The following is a 12565-nucleotide window of genomic DNA, read 5'->3' as shown; positions in this document are numbered from 1 at the left end:
GACTAGGATCAGGGAGAACTAGGTTCAAATCTTCATTCTGCCATGAAAGCTCACTGAGTGATGTTAGACCAGTCATAGTGTTTCAGCCTACTCTACCTCACAAGGCTGTTGTGAGGATAAAATGGAGAATTATATAAGAAAATTATATCCCAGTTGAGGAGAAAAGTGAGGTATAAATGAAATGAATAAATATTATATACTGTAGCGATTCTGACAAGGAAGAGTTTTTGAACAAATATTTCAGTCTTTTCTTGTAGAGGATTATTGAGAAAGATTGCAAATGTTTGTTACTATGATTTGCCATATTATTTTCTTATTCTCCTCCCTTATTATTTTATGATGCACATACATAGTAAGTACATGCTTTTGAAGTGGTATACGCCATCTCTATATTTCTAGCTTTTCCTTAATATTATAAATGGCCACTGGGGGTCACCATCACCAAAAACAGAAGGCATAAGCTCTTTTTCAGATCTCTAGTGCAGACTCTAACCAAGAATTTCATCTTTGACTGCAACATCAGCACCAGCAACAGTGGCCTGAAGTTCTTGAAAGAAGAAATTCTTCTGAGAACTTTCCATCATCCTTCCTAAATAGTAGAGTCCACTTTCTACTTCTGGGTAGTGGAAAAATACATATTTTTAACATCAACAAACGTTTGCTAGTTTTCAAAAACAAAAAATAAGCACTTTGGAAGAAGTCTTATGAAGTATGAAGAACATGGCATGCCTTATTTTAAACATCTCTTACTACATTAGTTCTCCATTGGGAACTTACTCAGCAATTCCTAGCGAACCTTTTAAGTATAACTCCCTAACCCTTTTAAGTATAACTCCCTAACACTAACCCTTCTTTGTCCCACTGAAACAAAAAGCTTCTCCGGCTTAGCAGTATTAGGGCCAAAACATGTCTGACAGAAATCACAAGTGTCTTTCAGAGTGTAAAAAGTAAATCACACATTTAGCTATGATTTGGATTGAGGCCATGCAAGAAGGGGGAGAGGGAGTCTCAATCAGTTTTGCAAACTGAAACCAGCTGCCTGTACAGTTTTAAAGGAAAGACGTGTGGCTTTTTCAACCAAACATTTTCCCTCTTCAAAAAGCTAACAGCACAAAAAGCCCAGATTCATTTTACCAAACCAAGCAGAGGGTGAAGGGTTAAATTTCCCCCCTTCCCTTCCTGCAAGTCCCCAATTCAAATTATGACCGTGTAACTAATTAACTTTTTACAGATGGACAAAGATCCAAGATCTTTGTCATGTCTGTTTTGGTCCTCGGGCTCTCAAGTAACATGGAAATGGCTGTGATATTCTATAGTTGTACAGAAAATAAGATGAAAACAGAAATGCATTCTAAATGGAAGTAGTCTGAATACACATTCTCTGCTCTGAAATAAATGCCCTCAAATGAAGCAACTTTGCTTCAGTCAACTCTAGAAGCTGTGTTCTCATCCTAAGATTCAATATGGACATGCCTTTTTCCGACCTCCACCCTTTAAAATCTTATCCTCCTTAAGAAGACCCATTCACTTTCTCATTTCCACTAAGTTTAGTCAGAAGCTTTTAGTGGAAGACTCTGTCAAAAGTTTTTGGAATTCTGTAAAATCTGCTAGTCCACCCCAATCTACATGTTTGTAGACTCCAACAAAAATTCTAATGAGGTTTCCTTTGCAGAGACCATTCTGAGTCTTACTCCTCAGCGCTTCCTATTGCATGTACATGACTCTAGCAGTTTTAATAATGCTTTCTACTTAGGACTGGATTAAGAAATGATGAGACTTTAAGCAGTTAAGATGCCCTACAGCATTAAAAAAGGCGCAATTTAGTAATTTCATTTGTATTTTGAGGCCCCTCATAACATGAGGCCATAAACTGTCATTTGCTTAGCTTGCGCCTAAATTCAACTCTGTTTCTGCTTATCTATTTGGGGCAGAAATAGACTGATCAATCAAATTGTCCAGCTCCCTTGGATCCTAGAATAGTCTACTTGCACTTTTCTAGAAAGCAAATGAGTTTTTAACAGTGCTGAATGTTTTTGTTTTATTCCAGCAATTTCACATTTCTGTTCTTTGAGAGCCCTAATGATCTGTTAAGGCTGTTAGGAGACTGTCATCATAGAATCTAGCATCAACTGTGAACTGTGCAGTGAGCCTGTTCAACAGCTGTTCAACAACATATACCATGTTCAGTGCTCATGATCACACTACAACCTAAACATAGTTTTGTTTAGCTCCAGCAGAACAAAGTGAACAGCTGCTGAACAGGACTGTTCAGAAGCTGACTCTCAGCTGAACCAGTAATAAGCTGGAAGGCTAACCTCTGATCCCCCTCCTTGGAAATATTGCTCTGTCCTTGTTAGAAGACGTTTCTCAAGATTAGCGAGAATCTGCTTGATCTCCCAGCCCTGGAAACTTTGTTGTTGACAAGATTTGCTAGGAAACAGTAAAGGGCTTTGGGGGGGGGGCTCTCAACATATCAGAGGATCAGCTAGTAGTGGGCTTCAGATCCATCCCCCCCCCCCAACTGCTGTGACTCAAGCTGGCTGGGACACTGAGAAGTTAGAGATCAGAAGCTTCTAATCTCTAATAGGGATGAGCACCAACCGGCTATCGAACTAAAGTTCATCATAAAGTTTGGCCCATTCGTGGTTTGGGAAGCTATGTTTGTAGTGTCTCTTCCATCATGAACATTCATGAAGTTTTGGGGCAGTTCATGGATGGCTACACTTTGCAGACAAACTGGCGCTGGTCAATTAAACTGCTTAAAAAACTCCAGGGCAACAGTGGGGGTGGAACGCTCCAGCCTCAGAAACATCAGTAGGCACCCCTCCAAAGCTTGATAGCAGAAAACTCAACTCAGATTCAAATTTTATCATATGTCTGTTACCCAGATGTTTGCCATTGTGTTCACGTCCATACTCTTCTCTATCAGTGAGTCTGGAGAATCAAGGAATCTCTTCCCAGTTACAATTCCAGCATTGTTAATTAGGATACTAACATCACCGACTTCCTTTTTAACCTGTAACAAAACCCAACAAGCAGTCAGTACATTCTGAGCTGTGACAAGAGTGCTTACTTAGAATTATACCCTCAAGAAGCGCAACAATTATCTCCATAACTGGACTCTGCAAACAATGGGTTTTACATGTCTTCACATTAAGGGATTGTTCTCAATGTATCATTTTGCATAAGACAGTCCAGCATTTATCACATTTTAGTACATGAACTGCAGTAATATATTTGTTATTTGTTTTTATGCTTTTTTTACCTTATTATAAGGTTTTAAAGTTGTAAGTCGCCGCAAGACCCTTTGGATGAGCGGCAATTAAAAAATCCAATGAATGAAAGAATAAATAGTGACCCCTTAAAATACTGAAGACAGCAATACTGTCATGTACTTATAATTACTCATATTTTGAGTTAGCAAATTTATAGCCTATAGGGCATCTTTGTGAGTAGCAGTATAAAGCTGTCTTACCATTTCTCACATAAAGGTTTTACTTTATTTTAACGATACTGCTCTTACAGCGATTTTGGCACTGAACAGTATCGCACTAAGACTAAAAAAAAGAAGGAAATTTATTTAGTACATGTGTCACCATAATGTAAAAATTTAATGATTTTTAATCTTAATCGAATGAGAAAAGAATTTGGCAACTGCCAATGGTTTTGTAAAAGAATGTACATGTGGATTTGCTTCTGCCACTTAAGTGGACAAGGAAGCATCTGCAGGCAGCAGGCATGGCTAAGCCACACAGCACTCCTGGGCTTGTGACAAACTGATGTACAGAAGCAAGGCACTACTAGAACAATGATGGCGAACGTTTTTGAGACCGAGTGCCCAATCTGCGACCCAAAACCCACTTATTTATCGCAAAGTGCCAACACGGCAATTTAACCTGAATACTGAGGTTTTACTTTAGAAAAAACAACTCATATATTAACTTAGGATGATCCAAACAAAGTAAGGAAAGCAATCCCAAATGCTTTCATTTACTTAAAATTATTTGGCAGAGAATTCGACACTTTAATGATGGTCTGGGCCTGGCTGGGGCGATGGCACGCGTGCCCACAGAGAGGGCTCTGAGTGCCACCTCTGGCACCCGTGCCATAGGTTCGCCACCACTGCACTAGAACATACAAAGAAATTCTCTACATTGATAAAACACTTCTTACAGGCCAGCAACAACAGATCCAGGTATCTGAACAAAACATTTGTAGAAACCGAGATTGTGCGGGGAAGGGTGGGGAAGTGGAAGATTGCCCCATTGCTTTTTGTTCACACACACCCTTCCCCCAGCCACTTTTGTGATAAAAGGTCCTAGGGCCCCACTGGAAGATAGTGCCTGGTGGGGGCATGCAAAGGGAGTTCAGTACACTTCCTCAGACTCAATGTTTGTCTGCTTTAATAGGCATCCCTACCCACTTTTTAGGATAATGACCTGTGCTCTAACATAGGGCTCTGCTGCTGCCATTTGCAATTTTCCCCTTGCAGTTATCATGACTGGAACAACTGAGTTTCCTCTCTGCAATCTGAGCTCATTTTAATAATAGTTTTGTATTGTTTGTCAGGGGACAGCACAGGTGCATACATACAGGATAACCTTCTCCTAGCATTATCAATTAAATGACTGGGTCACCCTTTCCTTTCTGAAGTTCCCCAGAGACAGCATCATCAGCTTTGGAACTTGCTTTGCAAATTGGTTATCAATGCTGAAGTCTGAAGCATTTTGATCCAAACTGTTTGTGACTGAATTTTATAGCATACAGTAAAAAAAAGAAGAATACAGAGGAAAAAAAAAGAATACAGAGATTTGCAAACACTGTGGATAAAACAAAATTTGAATCAGTACCTCATACAGGGCAAAGTGAGGACATTCTATTGAGATTTATTGGAAGATTTTGTTTTAAGACCTTTGGCATGTTGCTTTACTGTTAACATTTTTTGAATATTTTAGACTATGTTCAGAATTGATAAGGTGCTTAATGTAAAACTGCATGTGACGAGAAGGACAACAACTGAGTAAATAAGGCCAGAGCAGGTGATGCTTACCACAGGAACACTACCCCAAACAACCTTCCTCAACATGTGATCCCATTCCTGACCTGTAAATACACTTATATTGTGCATTTTCACACACCCAATTCATGCTTTTGGAAAGGAATGGAAATTCCTGGCCTGATGGTGGGAGCAATCAACTTCACAAATAGTTCTGTATCGCTCATTACAGGGGGATCACTTATCATGGGAGGGCTTAGTGTGAGTTTTCTATTTTAAAAAAGAAAATGCTATTTCAGACTAATATTAGATGGATGGCTAAAAAAAAATCCAAGTGCAAAATATTGATATCAGATGGTCAAGCCCATTCCCTATCCGAAAAAGGCTCCTGAACACAACCCCAAGATGCAGTTACATCTGCATTTGTAATGTCTTTGCTTCCAGTATTTACATACCACAGTCGTGCAAAATATTGATATCAGATGGTCAAGCCCATTCCCTATCCGAAAAAGGCACCTGAACACAACCCCAAAGATGCAGTTACATCTGCATTTGTAATGTCTTTGCTTCCAGTATTTACATACCACAGTCTGGTGAATTCTAAGGAGGCAACCACATGTGGGACACCGCCAAAAATACACAAATAATAAGAAAAAGGAAGTACTGAGCCATTAAAGTCCCATCATGTCCTGTCATGGCATATAAAAGACCTCAGGGATGCAAGAGACTGATTTTTTTCAGCATCTGAAGTCAGTAAAAGGCTGATAGCATCATACTGACCAGGGCAAAGCACAACTTTGTAGGAAACTGTACGTATTACATTTTCACCCACTGAGTTACCAATATGCTGCAGCAGCATGCCTGAAAGTGATAATAAACTAGGCAAGACAGATGATAAATATGAAAGACCACCTGTAATCAAGAATTACCTGATCTGCCACTCGATAGATCTCCTGCTTCTTGCTACAGTCACACGTGTAGTCATGCACTCTCACACTTCCATTTTCTTTCAACAGTCTGGCCGTCTCTTTGTTCCCGTCTTGATTAATATCCCACAGAACCAAAGTGGCTCCAAGCTTGGAGAATTTTAAAGCCATAAGCCTTCCAATTCCACTTCCAGATCCTGTTATAAGCACTATTTCACCAGCAACACTCTTCTTCCGTACAGGGATAAATAGTAATAACAGAGACTCCAGAGTCAGATAGAGTAACTTCACAATGACAAGGAGTGTTTCCAGGAAGAAGTTCATCTTACAGAAGATTCTTCCAAACAGCTGTGCAAAGAGAGTTAGACTCAGTTAACAACAAATGTCAAGTTTAAAGACTTAGGGTTTAAATGAGCTTGTGATCAAGGCATGTGGGTAGCCAGGTGAAATAAAATACAAATTTGATACAGTGCAGTCTAGCATAACCCAGTATAAGATAAGCAATATATTGTGCAATTCATATCATTTTGACATCTATACTATAATATGCTGTCAAAGCTGCCTAGACCTGTCCTGAGAAAACTGTTCTGGTGTCTTGAACCTGAGACCCTGGAATAAGTCCCTCGGTTGATAACATAACCAAGCTTGCCCTGGGTTTGGACCAGTGAACTCACAGCAATGCCACCATAAAGCTAAAATAGGTTTTATTGTGAAGAAAGTAAAGCAAAAGATTTAAGAACAATATTGTTCCAGTGAAGGGTTCAAGCACACAAAATAATAAAGCTGACTTCCTGAATACACAGTGAAAAAGGTTCTTGCAGTGTAGATCTTAAGTTTTTACGGCTTCAGCCCAAAAGCATGCAGCACAATCCAGATGCTGCGGTTCCCCCTCCTTTCCCTGCAGACGTGGAGCCAGAAAGAACGAAGCCCTAAGGGGCATGCAATAATTTGGGGGGGGGAGAGAGATTGGAAGCAGAATAGCCGACTGAAAGGAGACAACTTGGGGAGAAGGTTGAGAGGTTTTAGCCGGCTAGGATACCGCCCTGCTAAAAGGATGGTAAATTATTGAGTACTGTGTGATTTGGTTGCTAGGTTGCTAGGCTGAAGAATTTGGTAGTAACCTGTATATTATTAGTGGTTTAGGATAGGCTGTCTCGGGCTTCATTAGTTAATGATTGCTGCGAGTTTGAATAATTATACAACAATCAGTAGAGGTTAATTTTATATAGAAGACAGGTAGATAATTTGGTTTCATCTGCACCAGGAGCGGCAGCTGCTCTTAGCGCTCACATAGGAAGATCAGCTCATTTAGCTAGCCCATCAGCGGTCTGAGGCTATTGCGAAGACTGGCTGGTGCGGTGATGCTTGGGCAACAGATTCCGGTGCTCTTGGGAAGGGGAAAGTACAGCGGTGGGTCCAGGCAAAGAGTGAAGGGAAGGACCCTGAGAAATAGAATGGCTCGGCGCCCTTCCAATCTGCGACCCATCCCGAAGGTTGTCGGGAGTGGGGCTAGAATTGATAACCCCCCCTTCAACATTGGTGCTGTGCAATGCCAGGTCTATAAATAATAAGACCACAGTCCTTTGGGACTTCCTTCTGGATCAGAAGGTAGACCTGGTGTGCATGACCGAGACCTGGGTGCGGGATGGGGAGACCATAGCTCTCTCCCAACTTGCCCCACCTGGGTTCTCGGTCCTACACCAATCACAGACTAGGGGGTGGGGGGAAAGAGGGGCTATTTTCATTCGGGAAGCTTACTCCTTCAGGGTGCTCCCGCCACTGGAGATCACAGGCATTGAGTGTGTTGGCCTGGTGCTGGAGGCCAAGGAGAGTTTGGCAATCTGGCTGGTGTACCGACCACCTAACGCACCAGTCAGTAGCCTGCCGTCCCTGATGGAGGCCGTATCAGGCTGGGCGTTGGAGTACCCTAGACTGCTGGTCTTGGGTGATTTCAACGTCCATGCCAACGACGCGGCTTCCAGTCAGGCAATGGACCTAGTGTCATCCATGGCGGTGCTTGGACTCTCCCAATTTGTAATGACTCCCACGCACCAGGTCGATTTGATCTTCACGGCTGGGATGACAGTGGACCAGATTACTGCTTCAGCAGTACCATGGTTGGACCACTATGCCCTGAAGGCCCATCTGTATGTTCCACCCCGACCCTGTTTAGGCGACGAGCAGATTTTAGCTTGCCTGCGGAGCCAAATGTACCCTGTACAGCTTCAGATGGCTCTGTAGGATCCGAAGCCCCCTGGCAGCTTGTTGGATGAGCTTGTGGAGGACTGGCACAGCCGACTCTCTACAGCCATCGATGAGATCACTCCCTGGTGCCCTCTGCGCGTTTGCTCTAGGCTGGCTCCCTGGTATACCCAGGACCTGCGGCTTATGAAGCGAGAGTTGAGACGGCTAGAGAGATGAGGCAACGAGAGCATTTTATAGGACGTTTATGAGCTCCTATGAGATGGCAGCCAAGGCAGGTAAGAGAGAATTCTATGCGACTGCGATTGCGTCTGCAAGCTTGCGCCCTGCCCAATTGTTTAGAATGATTCGGTCTTTAACAGCTCTGCCACAGGGCAGGCAAAATGCTAGGGAATTGGATATTGGCTGTGAGGCATTTGTGAGCTATTTCGCGGATAAAATCTTGGAGCTCTGCCGCAACCTCCCCGTTGAAACAGTAAGTGAACTCAAGGCCCCTTGCATGTCTTCGATTCTGGGTTTGGATTGTTTTAGCCCATTCAGCCTGGAGAAAGCTGAAAGATTGCTCGTCTCTGTGTGCCCAACCACATGCAACCTTGATCCATGCCCTTCCTGGCTTGTTAAAGCGGGCCACGAGGGGTTTCGAGGTGTCCTAAGGGAGGCTGTCAACAAACCCCTCTCTAAGGGGCGGTTCCCGGGGGCACTCAAGGAAGCGATGGTCCACCCTCTCTTGAAAAAACTAACCTTGGATCCGGCCGAATTGACCTACTATCGGCTGGTTTCCAATTTGCCTTATTTGGGCAAACTAATTGAGAGGGTGGTGGTGACACAGTTACAGGGTTTTCTGGATGACACTTCCATCCTAGATCCCTTCCAGTCTGGCTTCCGCCCGGGTCATGGGACAGAGACAGCGCTCGTCGCTCTTACTGACGACCTCCAGAGGCATCTGGATCGAGGCAGTGTGGCAGTACTGTTGTTAGACCTGTCGGCTGCATTCGACAAAGTCGACCACCAGCTGCTGACCCACCGCCTCACCAACGTGGGGATACAGGGGCTTCCCTTACAGTGGTTTGCCTCTTTTCTCCAAGGTCAGGAACAAAGGGTGGCGCTAGGGGAACAGCAGTCCCAAAGACACCCACTTGAATGCAGTGTGCCTCAGGGGGCGGTGCTTTCCCCAATGTTGTTTAACATCTATGTGCGCCCCCTTGCCCAGATCGCCCGGAGGTATGGGCTAGGGTGCCATCAGTATGCAGATGACACCCAGTTCTATCTGATGTTGGGTGGCCAGGCAGACTCTAGTCTGGAAGACCTGAACTGGGCACTGCAAGCCGTGGCTGGTTGGCTCAGACTGAGCCGGCTGAAACTAAATCCAGCGAAGACGGAAGTCCTGTACCTGAGTCGGGGTGGTCTGGGGATCGGTGTCCCTCTCCTGGCCTTCGACAGGGTGCCTCTGGTGCCGGCGCCAGAGGTTAGGAGCCTGGGAGTGCTCCTGGATCCCTCCTTAACTATGGAGGCTCGGGTGGCAGCCACTGCCAGGTTGGCCTTTTACCACCTTCGACTGATCCTTTCCTCGACCGCGATGACCTGGCTACAACAATCCATGCAATGGTCATCTCGAGATTAGATTACTGTAATGTTCTCTACATGGGGCTGCCCTCGTCACAAATTCGAAAACTGCAGCTAGTGCAGAATGCTACGGCCAGGCTCCTGATGGGTCTCCCGAGATAGGAGCACATCTGGCCTGTGCTGAAAACACTGCACTGGCTGCTAATAGCATACCAAATTCGCTTCAAGGTGCTGGTACTTACCTTTAAAGCCCTATATGGCTAGGATCCGGCATACCTGAGGGACCGCCTTTCCCCACACATACCCTGGAGAGCACTACGGTCAGGGTCACAACATCAGCTAGTGATTCCAGGCCCCAGGAAGGCCAGGCTCGCTGCAACCAGGGCCAGGGCTTTTTCAGTAGTGGCTCCTACCTGGTGGAACAAGCTCCCGGAAGAGATCAGGGCCCTGTGGGACCTTTTAAAGTTCCGCAGGGCCTGCAAGATGGGAGTTCTTCAGCCAGGCTTTTAATTAGGAGCCGCCACTGCCACTACCACCAACTATTATCGTTGGTAACAATGGGGTAGTGGGCCAGCCCTATAAAGATCAAACCACAGCATCGTGACAGATCGATTACCGCTGAACCGGGACTTCGTATTACATCTACACCATGCCATCTAAATTTGATTGAAGGATTAATATCACTGAGCACTTTAATTGTAAAATAAGGTTGTTTTATTTTGTTTTATGTGTTTTTATATGTTTTTATATTTTGCACATGGTGCCCTAAATTGTGAGCCGCCCTGAGCTTGTTCGCGGGGAGGGCAGGATATAAATATAATAAAATAAATAAATAAATGTAACACCGCATAGAAGGTGAAGGTAAGGGAATGGAAGGGTGGAGACCTAGCAGAATAGACTGCATTTGCAGAAAACTTAAGCCGCTGATCTTCTGACCTCTTTCAACCAATCCCTATGAAGAGACGCTGAAGAGTCTGGGACTTTTCAGTTTCAAGGCAAGTCAAATTTATTGCATTAGCTCACAGCCATAGCAAACAACATTAAGAAAAACAGTACAACATAGCATAAAACAATCACAATACACATTACAATAAAATATCAATTACAAAGATATAGAAACATAATTTATAAATAACAAACATGAATCTTAGTAACAAATGGCAAGGTTTAACAACAAACTACTGATGCTAGAATAGCACATAACAACCCAACGTGAGCAAGATACTATCTGTCGACCACACTGGCATCAGAGGGTTTTGACTGGATCTTTATAACTAAGGCAATAAATTTGTAATGTGACCCATTTATTTTGGTCTGTGAATATTACAAATTTGGACCAATCAGATTGTCCTGGACATCTTGTTTCCAAAATATCATTCACAATCCACTGCAAATCTTGGGCACCAAAAAACTACATGGACAGATCTCTGGTCACAAGAGCAGACTTGCTCATTATATGGGATACTGTTGTAATGACCTCTTAACAATGCTAGTGGTAACATATCAATCTGGCCTTAAGAAAGGCCTTCCTATGCTCAAAATTTAATAGTTCAGTAAAATAAGATGGAAGATTTAACAGATAGGGAGAAAGCTGCCTATAAAAGGAGGCTACTCTCGGGGTGCCTAATGATCCAGCATCAACTTGAGCACATATCCAACAGGCTTTGTTTTATTAACTGTTTGGCTGCAAAAAAAACCCCTAGCCTTCTTAGATATTCTTCTGAGAAACCAAGCTTGGCTAATGCATTTAATACATGACTCCTCCATGAGTTAAATTTTATCTCATCATAAACCAGAGTTAAAAAACTCAGAAGTGGGCAGAAAAGGACTTTCAACCAAAGTCTTCAACTTTGAAGACTAGAGTTGATATTAGAGGTAAGGACAACTCATATCTAACTACAGCTGACACTGTTGAATTTGGGACTAATAATAACATGGGAGAATTTATTTTGAATAATTTCAAGTGGGTGCAAATTTCCAAATCCCCAGATTGGAGCTTCATATAATAACTGGAAAAGTACCTTTGTTCTGTAAATTTCCAAATGTGGTAGCACCAACAAGCCTCCTCTTGTTCTATACAATCTGAGGATACCAAACATGATCTTTTCAAAATTCTGCTTTGCATGTTCAAAGTGTACTCACTAAGACCCAGAATTGTGGAAGATTAACCCTAGGTATTTGAAAGACGTCACCTGCTCTAATGGGATCCCATCCATTGTCCAGTTGTGAAGATGGGTTCTTTTACTAAATACCATGATCTTTGTTTTGTCATAATTTGCATGTAGTAAATTATTTCTACAGTAAAGGCTAGTAAAGAGTACAGTAAAGAGCCAGTAGTTAAGTGCGCAGACTCTAATCTGGGAGAACCGGATTTGATTCCCCACTCCTCCACTTGTACCTGCTGGATGATCTTGAGCAAGCCATAGCTCTGGCACAGCTGTTCTTGAAAAAGAGCAGTTTCTGTCAGAACTCTCTCAGCCCCACCTACCTCACAGGGTGTCTGTTGTGGGGAGGGGAAGGGAAAGGAGTTTGTAAGCCGCTCTGAGACTCCTTTGGGTAGTGAAGGGTGGGGTATATATCCAATCTCTTCTCCTCTTCTTCTTCTAAACTGTTTCAGCAGTCTTCTAAGGCTGACCTGTGTATGGGATATAAGCAAAGTATAGGAATCAAGGAAAATCAAGGAAGTCAAGGAAAAGTTGTGCTCTGGAAAGATGTTCAACAGGACTAGACAATTGGCCATGAATACCTAGTCTAACCTCAAGAGAGGTATTGGCATAAAGTCCTTCAATACGTTCCAGTAATCTATCCTCAATATTCAAATCCTCAATATTCAAATGGCGATCATACACACAATTAGACCCTCCATAGGCACCAATGC

The 12565-nt window shown here is 43.2% G+C and overlaps 1 protein-coding gene across 1 annotated transcript in view; it reads right to left on the bottom strand.

Moving 5' to 3' along the window:
- The window catches only part of LOC107113879 (epidermal retinol dehydrogenase 2-like), a 30960-nt gene extending 18773 nt beyond the window's left edge, over positions 1 to 12187 (bottom strand). The window contains exons 1-3 of the mRNA XM_015415272.1: positions 12176 to 12187; positions 5926 to 6270; positions 2885 to 3016 (exon numbers count right to left, since the gene is read on the bottom strand). Of these exons, the coding sequence (XP_015270758.1) occupies positions 2885 to 3016; positions 5926 to 6246 (453 nt within the window). The 5' untranslated portion in view covers positions 6247 to 6270; positions 12176 to 12187. The remainder of the gene's footprint in view (positions 1 to 2884; positions 3017 to 5925; positions 6271 to 12175) is intronic.
- Positions 12188 to 12565: the final 378 nt, after the last annotated feature.

Source organism: Gekko japonicus, unplaced genomic scaffold (assembly GCF_001447785.1).
Source record: "Gekko japonicus isolate JY-2015 unplaced genomic scaffold, Gekko_japonicus_V1.1 scaffold382, whole genome shotgun sequence".
Taxonomy (NCBI): Eukaryota; Metazoa; Chordata; class Lepidosauria; order Squamata; family Gekkonidae; genus Gekko; species Gekko japonicus.
Note: the sequence above shows the minus strand (reverse complement) of the source record. Positions and strands in the feature narration are given on the sequence as shown.